The following is a 25168-nucleotide window of genomic DNA, read 5'->3' as shown; positions in this document are numbered from 1 at the left end:
TGGATTTGATGCTCTCAAGCCAGCGTGTTCTTTGCCTGGCCCGTCTTCTTGTTCTACAGAACAAGAACAGAACAGAATAACAAGAGTTGGAAGGGACCTTGGAGGTCTTCTAGTCCAACTCCCTGCTCAGGCAGGTAAACCCTATACCGTTTCAGACCAATGGTTGTCCAATCTCTTCTTAAAAACGTCCAGTGTTGGAGCGTTCACAACTTCTGGAGGGAAGTCGTTCCACTGATTCATTGTTCTCGCTGTCAGGAAATTTCTCCTTAGTTCTAGGTTGCTTCTCTCCTTGGAGATAACATTTCTTGAAGAATCAGATCAAATTGCACAGATTATTAGGATATGAGCACCGACTTTGCTGTCGGTGGAGGTTGTAAATCCTTTTGCCTACTAGGAAACATTCAATTGTTTTATTTTAGATCTGGAGCACCCAAAGTTATTAAGCTGAGGTCCTGGGTTATGCATTGGCCCACTTGGAGAATACCACTCTTTAAAATACTACTAGCCAACAGGAATTTAGAGGAGAATGGTTTTTTGAACCAGGACAATTTATGTAATTTCAGTCAAACTCTTAGAGCCAAGAAGCATTTTAGCCAACAAACCAGGGTAGTAGTCAATGTGGTTAAAGCAAAAAACAAACACAAAGATAAGAATAGAATATTTAGCCCTTTTTAGAATAGCAATAGCAGACTTATATACTGCTTCATAGTGCTTTTACAGCCCTCTCTAAACGGTCCTTATTTTACTGACCTCGGAAGGATGGAAGGCTGAGTCAGGATCGAACTCATGGCAGTCAGCAGAATTATTCTGCAATACCACATTCTAACCACTGCGCCACCATAGCTGATAGCTGATAGATAGATAGATAGATAGATAGATAGATAGATAGATAGATAGATAGATAGGTAGGTAGATAGATAGATAGATAGATAGATAGATAGATAGATAGATAGATAGATAGATAGATAGATAGAGAGATAGATAGATAGATAGATAGATAGATAGATAGATAGATAGATAGATAGATAGATAGATAGATAGATAGATAGATAGATAGGAGCACTTAGACTTATATACCGCTTCACAGTGCTTTACAGCCCTCTCTAAGCGGTTTACAGATTCAGCCTATTGCCCCCAACAATCTGGGTCCTCATTTTATCGACCTCAGAAGGATGGGAGGCTGAGTCAATCTTGAGCAGGTCAGGATCGAATTGCTGGCAGTCAACAGAGTTAGCATGCAATACCGCATTCTAACCACTGCGCCACCATGGCTCAATCATGAAGTATGGAGATATGCATAGGTGTATCTTAACCCAAATAGGATGGCATGTGAACGTATCAGGACTCAACAGGCATATTCTACTTCTGTTAATTCCAAGATCATCCCACCATTTAGAGTTTCAGTGGTGCAACTGGAAAGGGACTGGTGAAAAAATTAGGACTCCAGGATCCAAGGAGATCCCGACCCTCAAAATAAATAGTGGAGCAAAGGATAGCTTGTTTTAACAGTTGTGAAATTGTTCACCGCCCAGAATCAGCTGGACTGAACGGGACGGCTATAGAAAGTGAATGAATAAAATAAATAATCTTGTTTCGGGTATGGATGTACGGCTCCTTTATTCTGACGCTGCTCAGATCTAGCTAAGGAACTCACCCTACCTCTAATCTGAACCTAGAACTAGTTCTTGATCCTCTTCTGGTTATCTGCTCCAAGGGGACTCAAAGGATTCCTCATCTTCGGTGGCCATTTGGACCACGGTGACGCCTCCGCCTGGGTGACGGCTCTTCGTGTTGCCGAAACTTCTGCAACGGAAGGAACAACCTCCAGAAGCTTGTTGCGTGTTGTTGTTTCACGCAACAGCGGGACGTACATCAAAGATGGACATCTAGAACTCAACATAGGTACCCATAGAAGACTATATTTGTAGCCCGGGGTGAATCGTGGAGGTGTTTGGTGCTCTCTGAACTCGGTGGTTTTCTTGCAGATATTTCATTACCCAGCTAAGGAACATCATCAGTGTTAGAAGGGAGTGAGGTTTGGAAAGTGGAGGAGAAAAAGAAAGACCGTGGGATCCTTGGTGCTCTCACAGCTTGGTTGTTTTCTAATGGCAGACATTTCATTACCCAACTAGGGAACATCATCAGTGCTTGAAGGGAGAAGTGGAGGAGGAGGAGGACAACTGTGTAGGTCCTTGGTGCAGTCTGACTGTTTTTCTGAAAACATTTCATTACCCAACTAGGGAACATCATCAGTGCTAGAAGGGAGTGGGTTTGAGGAGGAGGAGGAGGAGGAGGAGGAGGAGGAGGAGGAGGAGGAGGAGGAGGAGGAGGAGGAGGAGGAGGAGGAGGACAACGATGACTGTGTAGGTCCTTGGTGCTGTGTGATTGTTTTCCTGAAAACGTTTCATTACCCAACTAGGGAACATCATCAGTGCTAGAAGGGAGTGGGTTGGAGGAGGAGGAGGAGGAGGAGGAGGAGGAGGAGGAGGAGGAGGAGGAGGAGGAGGAGGAGGAGGAGGAGGAGGAGGAGGAGAACGACGACTGTGTAGGTCCTTGGTGCTGTGTGATTGTTTTCCTGAAAACGTTTCATTACCCAACTAGGGAACATCATCAGTGCTAGAAGGGAGTGTGGTTGGCAAAGAGGAGGAGGAGGAGGAGGAGGAGGAGGAGGAGAACGACGACTGTGTAGGTCCTTGGTGCTGTGTGATTGTTTTCCTGAAAACGTTTCATTACCCAACTAGGGAACATCATCAGTGCTAGAAGGGAGTGGGTTTGTGGAGGAGGAGGAGGAGGAGGAGGAGGAGGAGGAGGAGGAGGAGGAGGAGGAGGAGGAGGAGGAGGAGGAGGAAGACTGTGTGGTCCTTGATGCTCTCTGAACTTGATTGTTTTCTTGAAGACCTTTCCTGACCCAACTAGGTAACGTCATCTGTGCTAGAAGGATGTGGGATTTGAGGAGGAGGAGGAGGAGGAGGAGGAGGAGGAGGAGGAGGAGGAGGAGGAGGAGGAGGAGGAGAAGGACAACTGTGTAGGTCCTTGGTGCTGTGTGATTGTTTTCCTGAAAACATTTCATTACCCAACTAGGGAACATCATCAGTGCTAGAAGGGAGTGGGTTTGAGGAGGAGGAGGAGGAGGAGGAGGAGGAGGAGGAGGAGGAGGAGGAGGAGGAGGAGGAGGAGGAGGAGGAGGAGAATGACGACTGTGTAGGTCCTTGGTGCTGTGTGATTGTTTTCCTGAAAATGTTTCATGACCCAACTAGGGAACATCATCAGTGCTAGAAGGGAGAGGGTTTGGAGGAGGAGGAGGAGGAGGAGGAGGAGGAGGAGGAGGAGGAGGAGGAGGAGGAGGAGGAGGAGGAGGAGGAGGAGGAGGACAACAGGAGTGGGTTTGAGGAGGAGGAGGAGGAGGAGGAGGAGGAGGAGGAGGAGGAGGAGGAGGAGGAGGAGGAGGAGGAGGAGGAGGAGGACAACGACGACTGTGTAGGTCCTTGGTGCTGTGTGATTGTTTTCCTGAAAATGTTTCATTACCCAACTAGGGAACATCATCAGTGCTAGAAGGGAGTGGGTTTGTGGAGGAGGAGGAGGAGGAGGAGGAGGAGGAGGAGGAGGAGGAGGAGGAGGAGGAGGAGGAGGAGGAGGAGGAGGAGGACAACGACGACTGTGTAGGTCCTTGGTGCTGTGTGATTGTTTTCCTGAAAACGTTTCATTACCCAACTAGGGAACATCATCAGTGCTAGAAGGGAGTGGGTTGGAGGAGGAGGAGGAGGAGGAGGAGGAGGAGGAGGAGGAGGAGGAGGAGGAGGAGGAGGAGGAGGAGGAGGAGAACGACGACGACTGTGTAGGTCCTTGGTGCTGTGTGATTGTTTTCCTGAAAACGTTTCATTACCCAACTAGGGAACATCATCAGTGCTAGAAGGGAGTGGGTTTGTGGAGGAGGAGGAGGAGGAGGAGGAGGAGGAGGAGGAGGAGGAGGAGAACGATGACTGTGTAGGTCCTTGGTGCTGTGTGATTGTTTTCCTGAAAACGTTTCATTACCCAACTAGGGAACATCATCAGTGCTAGAAGGAGGAGGAGGAGGAGGAGGAGGAGGAGGAGGAGGAGGAGGAGGAGGAGGAGGAGGAGGAGGAGGAGGAGGAGGAGGAGGAGAACGACGACGACTGTGTAGGTCCTTGGTGCTGTGTGATTGTTTTCCTGAAAACGTTTCATTACCCAACTAGGGAACATCATCAGTGCTAGAAGGGAGTGGGGTTTGAGGAGGAGAAGGACTGTGCTGGTCCTTGGTGCTGTTTCAGCTTAGCCGTTTTCTTGCAGTCATTTCATTACCCAACTAGGGAACATCATCCGTGCTTAGAAGGGAGTGGGTTTTGCTCACTCCACTTTATAGCCCTGAAGATGCTACCTCGGTGATAGGTCGTAAAAAGGTCATAAAATCTTGGCACAGCCGCCTTGTTTAGCAAAAAAAAATGTTGGTCCCGATTGCGGTTTCAAGTTGAGGACCACCTGTACGAGAGATTGGTTCTCTTTCTCCCCTTTTAATGGATTTATTTCCCGGTTTTTCTAACCCATCCCAACCTGAAGACTCTGGATGACGAGCGACAAGAGCAAAAATAACAGAATGAGAAGGTGCCATTCGGGGAAGGAAAAACCCAACAACCCCAGTAGAGCATCTCTGGAAAGGGATGCCAAGACTACCTCCATGCGTTGAGATCCAGATCAAAGGCTTCCACCGTCGAAACGTCAACGATGCCGTCATAGCCGCCGATGGCCAGGAGATACCCGTTGATAGCAGCAAGGCTTACCTGGAAAGTCAACAATTTGAAAAAGAGATTTCAGTGTTTCCTTTTCAAGCCCTTAATCGGGTCCAGTATACGGCTAACTCGACCTGTTTTAACCTCCCTTCTCTGAGCCAGAAGATTGATCACGGATGAAAATTTGCTCGTGTGCTCAGCCCACAGAGAGAAAATGTTAAGGTAATGATGATTTTTAATAGCTGGCCAGCTGCTGTAAGGTTGCAAACCGAGATGATACAATGAGAATGAGTCAGCAGGGTTATCACTTTAAGAGGCTGTCTATATAAGAGAGGCCCTGTGTGGGCAGTGTTTCTCTCCATATATTATCTCTCCATGCATTTTCTCTCCGTGTATGCTTTGTGTTATAGTTGGAGATTGATGGATTGCCTGGCTTTGATTAGCACATCTATGTATATATATATGTGACTTGTAGATAAACTCCCCTTGAAGGGTATCCGGAGGCTTCAGCTGGTCCAGAATGCGGCCGCGTGGATGATAGTGGGAGCGGCTCGAGGCTCCCATATAACACCTATCCTGCGCGGGCTGCACTGGCTTCCGGTTGTCTTTCAGGTGCAATTTAAGGTGTTAGTGACCATCTTTAAAACCCTCCATGGCTCAGGACCGGGATACTTACGGGACCGCCTGCTGCCACCGGTGGCCTCCCATCGACCAGTGCACTCCCATAGAGAGGGTCTCCTCAGGGTGCCGTCGGCCAGACAATGTCGGCTGGCGACCCCCATGGGGAGGGCCTTCTCTGTGGGGGCCCCAGCCCTCTGGAACGAACTACCTCCAATGTTGCGCCAACTCTCTGACCTCCGAACCTTCCGGCGTGAGCTGAAGACTCTTTTATTTCATCGAGCAGGACTAGCCTAATAGTTTTTTAATAGTTTTAATCAGTTTTTTAATGGGATTTAGCAATTTTTTACAATTTCGGCCAATTTAAAATCAGTTTTTTTAAAATTGTTCTTAACTTTTGTGTTATTGTTTTTTACTTGGCTGTAAACCGCCCTGAGTCCTTCGGGAGAAGGAGGTATAAAAGTTGAAATAATAAATAAATAAGATTTATTTATTTATAAGATAAATAAATAAATAAATAAATAAACAAACCACTGTTTGAAAGACAAAAAATCTGTGTATCTTGCTCCTGGGATGTCTCAAACTAGCAGTTACACTGTGCACACTGACAGAAAAGTTGCCAAAACATGGAAATTATCTATAACTGCTCTGAGCCGCTTTGAACTGCGAGATGGACAGCAAATAAATTTGATAACAAGGATAATAGCAACAGCTGGAGTGGTGCGGTGGCCTAGAGGTGGAGCTCTCCGCCTCGCAATCAGGAGGCTGCGAGTTCGATCCTGGGTAGAGGCAGATATATTTCTCTCTCTGGGCACAATGAGAATGTATCTGCTGAATAAAACTCTGCATTGGTGACAGGAAGGGCATCCGGCCATTAAAAAACACTCAGCTGGCTCCATTCAGTTGCCCGGACTCCACCCCACAAGGGATTATGGGGTCATTAAAAGAAGTTGATAATGATAATAGCAACAGTTAAAAATCATAGACTTCTCTTTGTGTTAGATAGTTCCATTTTCTGTCTGTTTCTATTTCCTGTCTGGACCTGGTTCTCCTTACCTTGCTCCTTTTGGACCTCATGGGCCTAACAGGTGTCCATCGATTGAGGAAGGGATCAAAGCGCTCAGCGGTGCAGAGTTCGGTCAATTCATCCTGCCCACCAACGGCATAGATCTTGCCTTGTAATGTGACGCAACCCAGGTTTTCACGACAGCTGCGGAGCGGAGGGCAGGGGGCCCACCGGTCTTCTGTGGGATCGTAGCGCTCGACTGAAATAGAAGAGGGGTTGAAGTGCTGCGGCTTTTGATCTTTGTGCTGCCAGTTGTCAATTTAGCACCGGGGTGGGGGTGGATGTGGGGGAGGAATTAATTGTTTCCAAAAGCTGAAAGGGACAGTTTGTGTTCTGAAAATAAAGGTAAAGTTTCCCCTCGCACATATGTGCTAATCATCTCTAGGGGGCGGTGCTCATCTCCATTTCAAAGCCGAAGAGCCAGCGCTGTCCGAAGACGTCTCCGTGGTCATGTGGCCGGCATGACTCAACGCCAAAGGCGCACGGAACGCTGTTACCTTCCCACCAAAGGTGGTCCCTATTTTTTCTACTTGCATTTTTTACGTGCTTTCAAACTGCTAGGTTGGCAGAAGCTGGGACAAGAAACTGGAGCTCACCCCATTACGCGGCACTAGGGATTCGAACCGCTGAACTGCCGACCTTTCGATCGACAAGTTTAGCGTCCTAGCCACCGAGCCACCGCGTCCCTATTTGAAAAGTAATAGTTATGCGTAAAAGAACTTGAAAGGACTAGCCTGTTTTTAAACAGGAAGTAGGCGGTATAGACTCTTATTAACAGAATAGCAGAGTTGGAAGGAGCCTTGGAGGTCTTCTAGTCCAACCCTCTGCTTAGGCAAGAAACCCTATACCACTTCAGACAAATGGCTATCCAACCTCTTCTTAAAAACTTCCAGTGTTTTTGGTGGACTTGTAAGGATATAAAGGCCTTTTGGATAAAAATTTGGTGGATCTTACAAAATGTTTTGAAAAAGAAGATAAAGTTCCTGCCGCAATTTTTTTTGTTGGGAATTATTACGGATTGTACAGTAATTGAGACTAAATTGATTTTAAATCTAATAACAGCAGCAAGATTACTAATAGGACAATACTGGAAGAAAAAAGAAGTACCTACAATAGAAGAATGGATATTGAAGGTTGCCAATTTGGCTGAGATGGCGAAGATATCAGCCTTTTTGAAAGACAATACGCAAGAAAGATACTTAAAGGAATGGAAAAAATGGATTGACTATATTCAACGTAGATATCAGACTAAGAGTTATCAGACTGTTTTTGAATGATTATGATGTATTATTTTTGATTGTTTTCGGGGGAAGTTAGGAATTGATGATTGTAGGGGTATAATTAAGTTGGGATGAAAATTTTTTAGCATATGTTTGTTTTATTTTTAACTATACCTTGTGTTCGTTCCGGGAAGTCGGGGGGGGAGGGGGGTTGTGAAGGGAGGGGGAGGGGGGGAAGGGGGGGGATTTTGTAAAACTTTTTGAATAAAAAAAAACAAAAAACCTTCCAGTGTTGGAGCATTCACAGCTTCTGGAGGCAAGTTGTTCAACTGATGAATTGTTCTCACTGTCAGGAAATTTCTCCTTAGTTCTAAGTTCCTGCTCTCCTTGATTAGTTTCCATCCATTGCTTCTTGTCCTGCCTTCAGGTGCTTTGGAGAATAGCTTGATTCCCTCTTCTTTGGGGCAGCCCCTCAAATATTGGAACGCTGCTATCATGTCTCCCCTGGTCCCCCTTTTCACTAAACTAGACCTACCCAGTTCCTGCAGTCGTTCTTCATGTGCTTTAGCCTCCAGTCCCCTAATCATCTTCGTCGCTCTTCTCTGCACTCTTTCTAAAGTCTCCACATCTTTTTTACATCATGGCGACCAAAACTGAATGCAGTATTCCAAGTGTGGTTTTCCCCGGGCATTATGAAGCATATTAACACTAAAGAGGTATTCAATGTCGGAGATGAAATTCGGAAGGAAAAGGATTAACGGTCCTGTTCTACGATTTGTGGGTTGAAATCAATAACTCAATTAATAAAACCAGATCAATTGTTGTAGGTTACATATCGACTGGTATGTTCCTCTTGGCTATGTCTCGAGTCTCTGGGATCAATAATTTCCTATTTTGAATTGATACCCTTTCATGTGTCAAATTGAGGAATCAATTCTTGAACTCAATTATCATCTTTTGTACTCTGGCTAAAATAGCTGTTAGGCTGCACTGGACTTCTATATAACTGGAGTTATTTGATTCTTTTCTGATGAAGAGGCAAGGGAAATTTCTTTTGAAACAGATGAAGGTCAAATTATCCTGTAATCGTTCTGTCTCTGAGGTCCTTTTCCAGGCTACTTTTTAATCTGCGTTTACCCTTTAAGTATCGCATTTATCTATTTTGACATTGTACGGCATTTGTTAATACAAGGGTAGGCGTGTTTTTTGTTAACTAATTGCCTGATCTAAGTTTCTTTCGTTAATTAATTTAATATAATAATTACCCAGCCATGCACGCTACTGCCAACCAAGCGTGATTAGAACTTGGAAAGCTTTTTTTCCATCCTTCAACACACCCGGCCCACAGAAACCCATCAATCAGAAGCATGGATTTCAATTAATGTCACAGATACATATAATCATTTTCTATTTTTAATGTTTGCATGAGGGGAACAGAGGGAGAGAGAAAGAGAGAGAGAGACCGAGAGAGAAACAGAGAGAGACAGAGAGAGAAACAGAGACAGAGAGAGAGAGAGAGAGAGAAAGAGACAGAGAGAGAAACAGAGAGAGACAGAAAGAGAAAGAGAGAAAAAGAGAAAGACAGAGAGAGACAGAGAGAGAGACAGAGAGAGAAAGATAGAGAGAGAAAGAGACAGAGAGAGAAACAGACCAGAGAGAGAGAAAGAGAGAGAGACAGAAAGAGAAAGAGACAGAGAGAGAGAGAGACAGACAGAGACAGAAACAGAGAGAGAGACAGAAAGAGAAAGAGAGAGAGAGAAAGAGAGAGAGAGACAGACAGAGACAGAGAGAGAAACAGAGAGAAAGAGAGAGACAGAGAGAGAAAGAGACAGAGAGAGACAGAGAGAGAAACAGACCAGAGAGAGAGAAACAGAGAGAGAAAGAGAGAGAAAGAAAGAGAGAGAGACAGACAGACAGAGAGAGACAGAGAGAGAAACAGAGAGAGAGAGAAACAGAGAGATGCAAAGGTACACGAGACTATAAAACACCTCCAAAACTAGGTGGCAAATTGGTTCCCAACCCACCAATTATTTTCACCTTTCTCTTTCCTGCCACAAACGCCAGAAAATATAAAAAACAAAGAATTCAGGGAAATTATTCCCTGTCATTCTGAGACATAAAACGCACCGTCGGAACATCGTAGTCAACACTGCGTCGGCTTCAGCTCAGAGAGAAACAGTTGGAGAGTTGGAAACAGAATTTAAGTGACGAAGGAGAAATTTCCTGACAGCGAGGACAATGAATCAGTGGAACGACTTTCCTCCGGAAGTTGCGGATGCTTCAACACTGGAGGTTTTTTAAGAAGAGGTTGGACAACCATCCGTCTGGAATGGTTAAGGGTTTCCTGCCTGAGCAGGGGGTTGGAATAGATGACCTCCAAGGTCCCGTCCATCTCTTGTTATTCTGTTCTGTTCCAATTCTGTGATTCTGCTTTAACGTAGAACGAGAACTGATTTAACCAGGATATACCTGAGCATAAGGGAGAATATCCATCGGAGCCCCCAACGGCATACAAATACTCATCGAGTACCGCCAAGCCGAGGCCTTTTCGGCGACACTTCATAGGCGCCAACTTCTGCCATCTGTCCAGTGCAGGGTCGTATCTGGGAGGAATCGGCAGTGGTGAGAAATTAGAGGGTTCTGCAAAACGGCCATTTCTAATATGGAGCTTGCTTCTTCCCGCTGGTGCTCCTCAAGTCCTACCCAGCCAGTTAAGGTCAAGATACCCACAAATTTCAGTAAGAGACTTCCATGCTGAATACAAGAATCGTCAGGCCCCAAGAATCAAGAATGGCAGGTGGAGTTATTTCTGAGTCGTTCCGTTTTTGTCGTTTGTTTGCCTACCGACCGAATCTTGCCGGAGTAAAGCAACGATCTGCCGTAACTATGGATATCCTCTGTGAACTGCCAGGGAGGGCCTGTCTTTGCCTTCTTCCTGCCCACCAGACATTCCAGGTCCCGCTGCCTCTTTGCCCTCTGAGGAAGAGCTCCGCTCTCTCCTGTGACATCACAGGTGGCTTGGAAAGCGCGAGAAGAAGGACCTACCTACTCTTGTTTGGAAGAAAGTTCCTTAAGATGGAATGATTTGAATGTTTTTTTTCCCCCTGTTTCCCACCACCTGGGCTGAGTTGCTGTTTTTTGAGATTTTGTTTGTATTTTTCCTCCTCCTCCTCCTTTCATTCTTTAGCTTTATCCTTCTCCTCCATCTCTTTCTCCATCCCTTCCTCCTGCTTCTCCACATTTTCTTTTGTCTTCTCTTGCTCCTCCTCCCTTCATCCTATATCCTTCTCCACCTTCTCCATATCTTCTTCCTCTTTCTCCATATTTTCCTCCTCCTCCTCCCTTCATCTTTTATCCTTCTCCTCCTTCTCTTTCTCCATATTTTCCTCCTCCTCCCTTCATCTTTTATCCTTCTCCTCCTTCTCTTTCTCCATATTTTCCTCCTCCTCCCTTCATCTTTTATCCTCCTCCTCTTTCTCCATATTTTCCTCCTCCCTTCATCCTTTATCTTTCTCCTCCTCCTCTTCTCCGTATCTTCCTCCATATTTTCCTTCACCTTCTCTTCCTCCTCCCTTCATCCTATATCCTTCTCATCCTTCTCCATATCTTCCTCCTCTTTCTCCATATTTTCCTCCTCCTCCCTCCATCCTTTATCCTTCTCCTCCTCCTCTTTCTCCATATCTTTCTCCTCCTTCTCTTCCCCCTTCTCCCACTCTCCTTCCCAAGGTAATTGACTACAGCCCCATCCCCCTCTAGACGTTACATCAATCTATTTTGATTTGAATCAGGGAAGAGATCTTTGCGGGAGGTAAAAGGCTATCAGCTATAAATACTAGCTACTATAGCACGGCCAAAAATCAGCATCCAAACTAAGCTTACCTTTCTAACGTGTTGAGGCAAACCAGCCCATCAAAACCACCGGCGCAATATAAGTAACCGCCAAGTTCAGCCATAGCTACATCTTGCTTGGGTTCACTCAGAGGTGCGACGTTTCTCTTCCACTCATTGGTTTCGGGCACATACCTACCAGGGAAGAAGTAAGATGGAGGAGAGGTTCTGGGCATGGGGGTTGGGGAGGGGGAGGGCAAGTGTTTCCCCCTCCATAGGAAGAGGAGGGAAAGCTGCACCCAAAGCAAGGACTTGTACAACACGATTGCAGAGTAAACATAAACTATTTATTTATTTTGCCATACAGTATATATAAGCATAAGCATGAGATAACTATATAATATATATATATAAGCATAACTATATTAATTGGATATAACAAAAGGAAACAATAGGACAGGAACGGTAGGCACGCTGGTGCTCTTATGCACGCCCCTTACAGACCTCTTAGGAATGGGGTGAGGTCAATAGTAGACAGTTTTTGGTTAAAGCTTTGGGGATTTTGGGAAGAGACCACAGAGTCAGGTCGTATTTTCTGCAATCAAGATTGGAGCGCTTAACATTAAGCTTAAATCTGTTGTGTGCTCGTGTATTGTTGCGATTGAAGCTGAAGTAGTCTTTGACAGGAACGGCATTGCAATAGATGATTCTATGAGTTAAACTCAGGTCATGCTGAAGGCGGCATAGTTCTAAATTTTCTAAACCCAGGATTTCAAGTCTGGTGGCATAAGGTATTTTGTTGTATTCGGAGGAGTGGAGAACTCTTCTTGTAAAATATTTCTGCACACGTTCAATTGTACTGATGTCAGAAATGTGGTATGGGTTCCAGACAGTCGAGCTGTATTCAAGAATTGGTCTAGCAAATGTTTTATATGTAGTCCTTGACTTACAACAGTTCATTTAGTGATCGTTCAAAGTTACAACAGCATTGAAAAAAGGGGACCTATGGCCATTTTTCATACTTGTGACCTTTTTATCATGTGATTGAAATTCAGATGCTTGGCAGCTGGTTCATACTTATGACCATTGCTGGGTCCCAAGGACAGGTGATCAGTGGTGGAATGCTGCCGGTTTAATAATCGGTTCGGTGAGTGCGCGTTTTGTGCACATGCATGCTTAAGGCACTTGCGCGCAGCGCTGAAAATGGAGCATTTAGAAGCTCAGCTGCTTACCTTCCAAGTTAGCAACGATAAGTAGAACCGCAAAGGAGGGGGGGGTAAGGAAATCAGCTGTGCCGTGTGATTGAGATGAGCTGTTGTTGTTAGTTGCGAAGTTATGTCCGACCCATCATGACCCCATGGACAACGTTCCTCCAGGCCTTCCTGTCCTCCACCATCCTCTAGAGTCCATTTAAACTCATGCCTACTGCTTCAGTGACTCCACCCAGCCACCTCATTCTCTGCCGTCCCTTTCTTCTTTTGTCCTCAATCTTTCCCAGCATTAGGCTCTTCTCCAGGGAGTCCTTCCTTCTCATTAGGTGGCCAAAGTGTTTGAGTTTCCTCTTCAGGATCTGGCCTTCTAAAGAGCAGTCAGGGTTGATCTCCTCTAGGACTGACCAGTTTGGTCACCTTGCAGTCCAAGGGACTCGCAGGAGTCTTCTCCAGCACCAGAGTTCAAAGGCCTCCATTCTTTGGCGCTCAGCCTTCCTTATGGTCCAACTTTCACAGCCATCCATTGCAACTGGGAAAACCAGAGCCTTGACTATACATCCTTTTGTTGGCAGGGTGATGTTTCTGCTTTTTAGTACGCTGTCTAGCTTTGCCATGGCTTTCCTCCCCAGGAGCAAGCACCTTTTAATTTCTTGGCTGCAGTCCCCATCTGCGGTGATCTTGGAGCCCAGGAAAATAAAATCTGTCACTACCTCCATTTCTTCCCCATCTATTTGCCAGGAATTGAAAGGGCCCGATGCCATGATCTTAGTTTTCTTAATGTTGAATTTCAAGCCAACTTTTGCACACTCCTCCTTCACCCGCATCAAGAGGCTCTTTAGTTCCTCTTCGCTTTCTGCCATTAGAGTGGTATCATCTGCATATACACTGTATATTTATACATATACACTGCATGTACACTGAGAGCTTATGCACCAAAGACAAATTCCTTGTGTGTCCAATCACACTTGGCCAATAAAAAATTCTATTCTATTCTATTCTATATCTGAGGTTGTTGATATTTCTTCCAGCAATCTTAATTCCAATTTTTGATTCATCTTGCCCTGCCTTTCTCATGGGCGGGTGGATGGGGCCAACTGATCGTCGGAGCTACCAGTTCTCCCGAACCGGTCTGAACCAGCTGAATTCCACCTCCGCATGTGATCACCTTTTGACAAGCAAAGTCAATGGGGAAGCCAGATTCCCTCAACAACTATAGCAAGGAAACGTGGCAAAACTCACTTAAGAAATGTTTCACTTAACCACATAAAATGTTGGGCTCCACTGTGGCCGTAAGTCAAGGACTATTCTTCATTTGAATTTTTGGCAAGGGAACAAGGCTAATCTTTCCACAAAGTGCTCCTATTTCTCAAGGCGGGGAAAATTCCAGCCCTCTGCAGTCACCGGGGGCTAAAAATTAACGTGACACCTCTTTGAACCGAGATTATATTCAGTTGGTAGGCGAGCGAGGTCAGCACCCAACAACAGCCTTCATGGAATGAGCCAGAGATGTTAAGTGGGGCTCCGAGAGAGCAGTAACGGGACCCATCAAGTAATCCATCAGATTTTAACAGCAACGACAAGGTGCTAAACAGGCAATGGGGATGCCAGGGCTAGGAGGAATTCTCCTTCGGGCGTCAGTCAAGATACACTTGTGAGCTGTGTGCCTTTTGCTAAGGGGAAGACTGGCACGGGAAGGGCAGCAGGGGTAAGGAACTCTGTTAGGGGTCCCAATCAGCAGTGGGTTTCACATTTTCTTACCACCAGTTCGCCATGCACGCACACTTTCTGCACATGCACCCAGCCTCAAAAACTGCATGTCTAAATAGGACAGCATAGACCCGGGGCAGGTGAGCAGGCCCACCTGCAATTTCAGCTACTGGTTCTCGCAAACTGGTCTGAACCGGCCGAATACCATCCCCTATGTTGTGACTCCAGCCCCTGAACCTGGCCTCATGCCCGAAAGTGACTCAGAAAGTGAGAGGGAAGGGCCGGTAAGGCTTACCTCGGGAGCACTGATTCCTGTGGCTCAGCTCCAGGAGCCAGAACCAGACCAGTCGGAGGACGTAATGAGGCCGTCATCCCCTGATTCCTCCCTTCCCCAGGCTACGCCTTCAGACCCAGATGATAATAATAATCAAGCTTGGCTTGACCCGCGCTTCAGAAGATTAGAGAGGCGGCGTCATCAAAAGGAAGGGTGGGGCAGGAGCCACACCCCACAGGATATATAAGGAGCTTTGGGACTGCTCTCACTCCACGGGAAGCAAAAGTTTAGCTGAACCGTTTCAAAAAGAGCTGAAAGTCTTGTTACGTGAGTCATTTGTTTGAACTTTGGCAGGCAGCTGTGATTTCTCTGCCAGGACTGATAAGAACCGTGAATCCACTGGCTGAAGGCCAGCTCGTGGGTCTGAAGTGGGGAAGGAGACAGAACACCCTCTGGTCCCAATGAGAAGATAACAATCCAGGAAGGAAGGATCACAGATTTCAATCAGGAATTTTAATTTGGTCTGGTTTGGGTCGGTTCTTATTATTGGTCTTAAAACTATGTGTAAGTATATATTTATGTGTATGTATTGTATTATATTGTATTGTATTGTATCTGCCCCTCTTTTGGCCCTTTGCTGTGGCTCCCTCAGGTGATCCCACCACTGGCTGGCCCCACCCCACCCCTCGCCCTCCCCTCCTAGTCACTGGCCTGAGAAGGTAAGGGCAACGGCAGGGGATGGAGAAGTGGCTGGGTCAGAGACAGAGAGATACAGAGAGAGGGGGAGAGAAGGAGGGTAAGGGGAAAGAGAGAGATGTCAAAAGGATTTTGTGGTTCCCGGTATTTTTTAACAACTGGTTCTCTGCCCTAATGACTGGCTGGGCAGGCGTGGCTGGGGGGGGGTTTCATGTGACTGGTGGAAGTGAATGACGAGTTGGCCACGCCCACCCAGGTTTTGTGGCTCCCGGTGTTTCCTTTTCTGTGGGAAATGGGTCCAAATGGCTCTTTTGAGTATTTAAGGTTGCAGACCCCTGGATTAACCGAATGGAAAATATTTAAACTTCAGGCGTGAGTTCATTCTGAAGGCATTTTTCTCCTAAGCTCCTTGTTTAATGTGGCTTAATGGCAGCACGTCCTTAAGAAGAAGGGGGGGGAAAATCACTGCTGGGAAGTTGCTTTTCCTTAAGGCAGGATAGAGAGCTGTCGGCCACCAGCTTTGAAAATGGAGAACGGATCACTTTAGAGTGAGAGAAACTTGTGCTTTGCACCTGTTTGGAAAGCAATCGTAGCTCCGGAGGGATTAGAAGTGCTGATGGTTTTTTCTTTCTTTCTTTTTTTAAGGAGCAGACGTCATTGTGTAATTGACTGGGCTTGTAAATCAAGAGACATCATAAAAATACCAAGAGCGTCTTAGCCATCTCGCAAGGAAAAGGAACGGGGCAAAACATTTCATTTCAAGCTGGGAAAAATGGCAAGTGACTCAACTAGTGGCGCCTACGCAGGCTCCATAAAACCTGCAGGCACAACTTGGGAGTTGAGAGCAGAAAGCTGAAATTCAGTCAGTTTCAAAGGGAGAAGGGAATTGAAATTTCAGCCAATTTCATAGGGAGCAGGGAATTGAAATTTGGTCAGTTTCATAGGGAGCAGGGAGTTGAAATTCAGTCAGTTTCAAAGGGAGCAGGGAGTTGAAATTCAGTCAGTTTCAAAGGGAGAAGGGAATTGAAATTTCAGCCAATTTCATAGGGAGCAGGGAATTGAAATTCGGTCAATTTCAAAGGGAGCAGGGAATTGAAATTCAGTCAGTTTCAAAGGGAGCAGGGAATTGAAATTCAGTCAGTTTCAAAGGGAGCAGGGAGTTGAAACTCAGTCAGTTTCAAAGGGAGCAGGGAATTGAAATTCAGTCAGTTTCAAAGGGAGCAGGGAATTGAAATTCAGTCAGTTTCAAAGGGAGCAGGGAATTGAAACTCAGTCAGTTTCAAAGGGAGCAGGGAGTTGAAATTCAGTCAATTTCAAAGGGAGCAGACAATTAAAATCCAGTCAGTTTCAAACTGAGAAGGTAGGAGAGAAAAGCAACTTAGAAAAAAGTAACTGAAATCGAAGAAAAAAGGAAGGTCTTGCATCTTAGACTCGCTCCCTGTTTGTTCTCCAGAATTCTTCACCCTTGCAAACCCCCAGCACAGTCTGCCGTTCCCCAACGGGACCCAAGGAATGTTGGGGGGGGATTGATTTATTTAATTGGATGCCGCCAACTCAAACGACTCCCAACAAACGAAGAGCAACATAAAACCCTGAAGGTTTTAGAAAATAAGACTGGAACAAAGAGCGAGAACGGCTAGGAAAAAAGCGGACAAAATCCAGCCACCGACCATCTCTAGATGATCTTCCTTCAAGGCACCCGCTTACCTCTCAACGCTATTTTTTTTTTCATAAAAAAGTTTTATTTTTACAATCATATCAAACAGCTCATCCAATGTACAGTTATATACAATTAGTCGGGCTTGCCCAGTCACCACCCCCCTTTTTAACACTCTTCCCTCTTCTACCTTCTTCTACTTTCCAGACCTTCCTCTCCTTCTCTTATCTACATCCTCTCCTCCCTCCACCCTACACCTTCCTTCTCCCTCTTCTACCCCTCTTCCTTCCTCTTCTCCTCTTTCCTACCTCCTACTCTCTCCTCTTTTCTCCCTCCCCACCGTTCTAAAATGGTAACTGGGCAGACCCGACCCTACATTAATTATATTTATACATCTTCAATAATCCCTGTACATTGACCATCACTCCATCCTCTACCCTCAACCCCCAATTCCCTCCCCTTACCCCCACCCCACCCCGACTTCCCAGAACAAAATGCAGGGTATCAAAACTAACAATCATAATCCAAAATAATTCCTAAATTATAATCTCTAGTCACTCCACACATAATCACACTCTCAATTCCCCTCTCCTTCAGAAATAAATCTAATACAAAATATTTCCTAAATTTACTCACCTCTCAACGCTATCGAGGCAGACAAGTCCATCGTAGCCACCTGCTGCATAGATGGATCCATTAAGGGAAGCCACCCCAAAGCCACTTCGCTGCCTCGAGACCGAGCCCAAGATTTGCCACTCGTGATCCAGGGGGTTGTAACGCTCCACCCCACCGCTGACGCCTGTGGGGCTGACTCCCCCAACTGTAAATTAAAGCGGTAAATTTTAGTTTTTGCCTTTCAACGATTTTGTTCCAGCAGGCATTTGACTGACTGGTCTACGGAGAGACTGTGATCCTTACAGCGTTAAGAATCGCTGCCCTTATTACGTCGATTGTTGTTATTATGATTTCCCTTTCTCGCCGGAGTTTTTTTTCCATTGATTTCCTGTCATTTTATAGGATAAGCTCTTTTTTTTAAAAAAAAAAAATATTATTAATCTGCAAGCTGTTCTGATGAAGTATGAAAAATAAATACTTCAAAACAGGGTGGTTTTGATTTAAATCACTAATAAAAAAGGCTTGATTTCAATCAGCTAGATTTCAATCGTAATATTTTTTTTTTTTTTACATTTATATCCCGCCCTTCTCCGAAGACTCAGGGCGGCTTACAGTGTGTAAGGCAATAGTCTCATTCTATTTGTATATTTACAAAGTCAACTTATTGCACCCCCCAACAATCTGGGTCCTCATTTTACCTACCTTATAAAGGATGGAAGGCTGAGTCAACCTTGGACCTGGTGGGACTAGAACCTGCAGTAATTGCAGGCAGCTGTGTTTTAATAACAGGCTTCTTACAGCCTGAGCCTCACTGCGGCCCCGGTAATTTTTAAAGAGCAACTGTCATCTCTATCCTGGAGCAGCTCCTCCTTTTTTTTTTTTAATTATTTGAATTTATATCCCGCCCTTCTCTGAAGACTCAGGGCGGCTTACACTATGTCAAGCAATAGTCTTCATCCATTTGTATATTGTATACAAAGTCAACTTTTATTGCCCCCAACAATCTGGGTCCTCATTTTACCTACCTTATAAAGGATGGAAGGCTGAGTCAACCTTGGGCCTGGTGGGACTAGAACCTGCAGTAATTGCAAGCAGCTGCTGTTAATAACAGACTGTCTTAGCAGCCTGAGCCACAGAGGCCCCTTTGCAAACCAAATGAAGGTTTCCTATTTAGTTTGCAGAGCTCGGATTCATTGAATGAGTTAACCCAAAATATAAACGGTGCAGAATATACAGCCTCCTCGTCAGTGGTGGGATTCAAGTAATTTAACAACCGGTTCTCTGCCCTAATGATTTCTTCCAACAACCAGTTAAATGTAAGGACTCATTCTTGGCTGGTAGTTAGAATCTTTAATATGATTATTATTATTATTTTTATTTTGCATTTATATCCTTCTCCACTCATGCTGGATAAACTAAACTATTAAGGTATCTTAAATGGGAAACTATCTTTAGATATATTTATATACAAAGTCAACTTATTGCCCCCAACAATCTGGGTCCTCATTTTACCTACCTTATAAAGGATGGAAGGCTGAGTCAACCTTGGGCCTGGTGGGACTAGAACCTGCAGTAATTGCAAGCAGCTGTGTTAATAACAGACTGTCTTAGCAGCCTGAGCCACAGAGGCCCCTTTGCAAACCAAATGAAGGTTTCCTATTTAGTTTGCAGAGCTCGGATTCATTGAATGAGTTAACCCAAAATATAAACGGTGCAGAATATACAGCCTCCTCGTCAGTGGTGGGATTCAAGTAATTTAACAACCGGTTCTCTGCCCTAATGATTTCTTCCAACAACCAGTTTGCCAAACTGCTCAGAAAGTTAACAACCGGTTCTCCCGAAGTGGTGCGAACTGGCAGAATCCCACCACTGCTCCTCGTGCAACATAACTAAGCTCCATTTCATGCTGGATAAACTAAACTATTAAGGTATCTTAAATGGGAAACTATCTTTAGATAGATTTTTTACTCCAAAAGCATTTTATTAAAATAGAGTTGATAATAATTTTTTTAAAAAAAATCTGATTTAAATAAAAAAATTAAACATTAACAGACTGTCTTAGCAGCCTGAGCCACAGAGGCCTTTGCAAACCAAATGAAGGTTTCCTATTTAGTTTGCAGAGCTCGGATTCATTGAATGAGTTAACCCAAAATATAAACGGTGCAGAATATACAGCCTCCTCGTCAGTGGTGGGATTCAAGTAATTTAACAACGGTTCTCTGCCCTAATGATTTCTTCCAACAACCAGTTTGCCAAACTGCTCAGAAAGTTAACAACGGTTCTCCAAGTGGTGCGAACTGGCAGAATCCCACCACTGCTCCTCGTGCAACATAACTAAGCTCCATTTCATGCTGGATAAACTAAACTATTAAGGTATCTTAAATGGGAAACTATCTTTAGATAGATTTTTTACTCCAAAAGCATTTTATTAAAATAGAGTTGATAATAATTTTTTAAAGAGCAACTGTCATCTCTATCCTGGAGCAGCTCCTCCTTTTTTTTTTACATTTATATCCCGCCCTTCTCCGAAGACTCAGGGCGGCTTACACTATGTCAAGCAATAGTCTTCATCCTATTTGTATATTTACAAAGTCAACTTATTGCCCCCAACAATCTGGGTCCTCATTTTACCTACCTTATAAAGGATGGAAGGCTGAGTCAACCTTGGACCTGGTGGGACTAGAACCTGCAGTAATTGCAGGCAGCTGTGTTTTAATAACAGGCTTCTTACAGCCTGGGCCTCACTGCGGCCCCGGTAATTTTTTAAAGAGCAACTGTCATCTCTATCCTGGAGCAGCTCCTCCTTTTTTTTTTTTAATTATTTGAATTTATATCCCGCCCTTCTCTGAAGACTCAGGGCGGCTTACACTATGTCAAGCAATAGTCTTCATCCATTTGTATATTGTATACAAAGTCAACTTTTATTGCCCCCAACAATCTGGGTCCTCATTTTACCTACCTTATAAAGGATGGAAGGCTGAGTCAACCTTGGGCCTGGTGGGACTAGAACCTGCAGTAATTGCAAGCAGCTGCTGTTAATAACAGACTGTCTTAGCAGCCTGAGCCACAGAGGCCCCTTTGCAAACCAAATGAAGGTTTCCTATTTAGTTTGCAGAGCTCGGATTCATTGAATGAGTTAACCCAAAATATAAACGGTGCAGAATATACAGCCTCCTCGTCAGTGGTGGGATTCAAGTAATTTAACAACCGGTTCTCTGCCCTAATGATTTCTTCCAACAACCAGTTTGCCAAACTGCTCAGAAAGTTAACAACCGGTTCTCCCGAAGTGGTGCGAACTGGCAGAATCCCACCACTGCTCCTCGTGCAACATAACTAAGCTCCATTTCATGCTGGATAAACTAAACTATTAAGGTATCTTAAATGGGAAACTATCTTTAGATAGATTTTTTACTCCAAAAGCATTTTATTAAAATAGAGTTGATAATAATTTTTTTAAAAAAAATCTGATTTAAATAAAAAAAAATTAAACATTAAAAAAAAATCATCGATTTTTATCCACTCTGCTTCAAAGGTTTAGTCAAAACCCAAAACCTTGTTCTGAACTCTCCTGGATAGTCTTCTCCACCCATCACCAACGAAAAGATAAAATTTTCGGCTCTGACCACAAGGAAATACAGAAAAAGCCAATATACTTACTTGCATAAAGCATCTCTAAAGGACATCCACTGTTGGATGACGTAGGCTTGGCTCTCCAGCTGACCAGCTTCCTTTTTGGTTCGATCTGCTCCCTGCAGCAACCCAAGATTGAATCATCATTAACATTCTTTTTTTTTAAAAAAAACTGTGATTATCGCCCTTCTGTAAGAAATCTTCCAAAGGAAAGCTAACTATTAGGTTCTGAGCTGTAAATTTGGTCCCTGCAAAGGGAATTTGATGCCAGAAGCAGGGAAATTTTAGAAGCATCCGTTGATGGTTGATTCCACTCGTTCCCCAGACTCTTTGACTCAAGAGTAAACAACAAGCAGAGAACTATTTTAAAGAGGTCTAAAAGGAGTTTTGACCGCGTCCAAAGGAATGGGCATTCATGGGTTCCTACTTGACTAATTTTAGTCCTTTCTTGGAAGTCTTGTCTGATCAAATCTGCCTTGAAGAGAAACTACTCTAAGAAGGAAGAACAGGACAGATTTGGGGATTGCTAAGCTCCGGTGAACAATATAGTTCAGTAGGCCATGAATATATTTACAGACCCCTCGCATCCAGGACATAAACTGTTTCAACTCCTACCCTCAAAACGACGCTATAGAGCACTGCACAACAGAACAACTAGACACAAGAACAGTTTTTTCCCAAAGGCCATCACTCTGCTAAACAAATAATTCCCTCAACACTGTCAGACTATTTACTGAATCTGCACTACTATTAATCTTCTCATCGTTCCCATCACCTATCTCCTTCCACTTATGACTGTATGACTGTAACTTTGCTGCTGGCAGTCCTTATGATTTATATTGATATATTGACCATCAATTGTGTTGTAAATGTTGTACCTTGATGAATGTATCTTTTCTTTTATGTACACTGAGAGCGTATGCACCAAGACAAATTCCTTGTGTGTCCAATCACACTTGGCCAATAAAAATTCTATTCTATTCTATTCTATTCTATTCTATTCTATTCTATTCTATTCTATTCTATATATGCAGCCTTTTATAGTATTTTACCACTCAAGTCTCACCATATACAAATAACCCCACATTTTTTAAAATCTTGGCAGATGGCTGCACCTGGCTAACTCATTCTTGGGTATGGAAGCAAACCAGGATTAGAGGCGGTTAGATGGGAGGCTCCCACGGAACTCAGGGCTGTAGGGTTAGACCAAGGAGTCAAAATGGTTCTTGAAACTGGCAAATGCTCCCAAGCAAGCGGTATTTTGTATTTATTTAAATTTAAAATGTTAATGCTGCCTATCTTCCCTACAAGGTGACTCGGGGATGACCCATGCCTGTCACCACTAGCAGCTGTTTGTATTTTGTATACTTCTAGATATTTAAAACATCTGATACCTTTTTTTTGTTTGTTTATACCTTTTTTTCTTTGATATACATAAGTGCTTAATGAACAGTGTATTGTCTGAGTCAATTTGCTTATACAAAATAACAGTAGTAGTACTACTACCACTAATAGTAGTAATAATGCAATAACACCAGCAGGATTGCAAAAAAAAAAACAACCTGTGCTACTCGGAACATCGTATATTTTAAGAAGATACTTGGTTGATACCTAGGACGCTGGCAGCAGCTCGTATCAGCCATTAGCACCAATCAATGGTATTTGTGACACAATTTTAAATGTCCAGTTGACTGAGTTTCATGTTTAATGAATAAAAGAGGTAATAATAATAATAATAATAATAATAATAATAATAATAATAATAATAATAATAACAACAACAACAACAACAACAACAATAATAAACAGTGTGCTCAGCACACTGGGAGCTGTGCCTAAAGACCTAGGCAAGCACTTAAAAGCAATTGGTGCTGACAAGATCACCATTGATCAGCTGCAGAAGGCCACCTTACTGGGATCTGCTCTCATAATTCACCGATACATCACACAGTCCTAAACGCTTGGGAAGTGTTCGACCAGCGATCTGTGGTACGAAATCCAGCATAGTTATCTCATTTGCTGTGTATACTGTCATTTTGTGTAAATAAAATAATAATAATGTTTACTTATATGTAATAATAATCTTTCATTTACTTATTCATATCAGTAATCTTTTATCTTCTAATTTCTACCTCTTATCTGATCACTAATAAAACAAATCCCATGTTAAAAAAATATTCTGTTTCTTCCTTGTCTTTTGTTTTTAATGATTGATTGTGAAGACATTTGATATCTTAAACAGCCTCCGAAATTCTGCAAAGGAAGCCATAAGTTTCCGTTTTTTTCAGCCATGTCACTAAAACTATTTCCCATGGACTGTTTTACATGGGCTGGCCTACTTCTCAAGACCGTTGTGATGCTAAAAGAAATGATGTTACTCTGTGACCTGGGCTTGGGAGAGGAAAGGGTCACAGCAGCAGTTAAAAGGAAACATTCCTAAACCGTCTCTCCAAATCCACCATCTTTCAGGGAAAAACATCAGTTTTAGGCTTAGCTAACACCCACAAACGATAGTTATTTAGGCACGCGTCCCATTGACCGTGCTTCCAAAAAAAAAAAAAAACACCATGAAAATGTGGACTAGGAGTTCATTGGTCTCCAAACCAAGATAGGAACTGAAGAAGCTTCTTGCACGAGAAGCGAGATGTTTTCAAAGAAAAACCAAAGAAGACTTCGGGAAGGAAATTTTGGGAAAGGGCCAGATCAGTTTTTCTAGTGTGTTCACTTACCCTCTTTCTTCGTATACGCCCATCCTGTCGTCTTAAGAGATGCTCCGGAGAAGCTGTCCTTGAATTAGGATGCAAAGTCCCAGGCTTATATACAAACTCCCGAAGCCAAAAATAGAAACAGCAAGCATCTCTTCTCTGAGTCACACGCTGGGGGGGGAGGGGGGGAATTCTCTTGAACCCATTGTTCTTCTCCAAAAAGAGTGTTTGGGTAACCAGATGCCAAAGGGATCTTATTCCAGCTCACAACTGGGAAGCTGGGCTCACGAGGCACTCTTGAAGTCATCTGGATGCTTGGATTCGCAGGTCTTTGGCCCCAGGGCAATTCATGACATCGGCAAGGCTGGATGGATGGACTGGATGGATGGATGGACTCCGACATTCCATTGCTCCTGTTCCAATGGATGTTGATAAGAGGGCTATCATAAGATTGTGGTTGACTTTCTGGACCCCCCCCCGAAGACATCTGGGGAAGGAAAGATGGAAAAGAGAGAAAAGAAAGGGGGAAGGGAAAGAAAGGAGAAAAGAGGAGAAGATTTAAGTATATGAGGGCTCCTTAGTGCTCTCTGAACTTGCTTGTTTCCTTGCGGATGTTTCGTGACCCAAACTAGGTAACATTATCAGTGCTTAGAATAGTCCTCCTCCTCCTCCTCCTCCTCCTCCTCTCCACAACCCACCCTCCCTTCTACCACTGATGATGTTACCTAATTGGGTCATTAAACGTCTGCAAGGAAACAGGCAAGCTCAGAGCGCACCAAAGATCTTCCACGCCAACCCTGAACTACAAATATTCTCCTTTATTAATTAAACTAAATATAGACTTGAGTTAAGTAAAGGTGAGTTAGACAAGGTTGCACCAGCAGGCAAGTTTAAGGGGCATCTGGGAAATGTAGTTTCTTAGTTGACAGTGACAGGGACTATTTGCAGCTTCTCCCAGGGGCAAATTTATGTGCACCCGATGACGATGCACCATCAAGTTCTCTTGGACCCCTAGTAACTATGTGGTTTTTTTCTTCAGGATAGTCGATCCCATTTTATTGATTCTTAATGGTTATATATAGGGATATATATAGGGACGCAGTGGCTCAGTGGCTCAGACGCTGAACTTGTCGATCGAAAGGTCGGCAGTTCAGCGGTTCGAATCCCTAGTGCTGCCGTGTAACGGGGTGAGCTTC

At 44.1% G+C, this 25168-nt stretch overlaps 1 protein-coding gene across 2 annotated transcripts; it reads right to left on the bottom strand.

Moving 5' to 3' along the window:
- Positions 1–1600: 1600 nt before the first annotated feature.
- LOC131186038 (kelch-like protein 20) lies at positions 1601–24082 on the bottom strand. Of its 2 annotated transcripts, XM_058159239.1 has the most exons (8): positions 23997–24063; positions 21295–21386; positions 17659–17842; positions 11529–11672; positions 10119–10252; positions 6420–6628; positions 4690–4796; positions 1601–1803 (listed from the first exon to the last, which is right to left on the bottom strand). In XM_058159239.1, exons 1-8 carry the CDS (start codon positions 24017–24019, stop codon positions 1701–1703), a joined length of 996 nt encoding a protein of 331 aa, XP_058015222.1. In that variant the 5' UTR covers positions 24020–24063; the 3' UTR covers positions 1601–1700. The 2 variants fall into 2 exon arrangements, with proteins under 2 accessions (XP_058015222.1, XP_058015223.1); XM_058159240.1 differs by lacking the exon at positions 11529–11672 and having other exon boundaries at positions 23997–24082.
- Between the last annotated feature and the right edge of the window lie 1086 nt (positions 24083–25168).

The sequence above is a fragment of the Ahaetulla prasina genome, chromosome 16 (assembly GCF_028640845.1).
Source record: "Ahaetulla prasina isolate Xishuangbanna chromosome 16, ASM2864084v1, whole genome shotgun sequence".
Lineage (NCBI taxonomy): Eukaryota > Metazoa > Chordata > Lepidosauria > Squamata > Colubridae > Ahaetulla > Ahaetulla prasina.
The sequence above is the reverse complement of the archived record's forward strand: the minus strand, read 5'-3'. Positions and strand labels throughout refer to the sequence as shown.

Bases quoted from the DNA above. Each gene is read 5' to 3' on its own strand.
- LOC131186038 (XM_058159239.1), bottom strand. From the start codon at position 24,019: ATGGGCGTATACGAAGAAAGAGG. The intron at 11,673-17,658 runs GTGAGTAAATTT...CTTCCCTGGTAG, and splicing joins TGCCTCGATAGCGTTGAGAG to GTATGTGCCCGAAACCAATG. The intron at 6,629-10,118 runs GTATATCCTGGT...CTTCTATTTCAG, and splicing joins ATATTCTCCCTTATGCTCAG to TCGAGCGCTACGATCCCACA.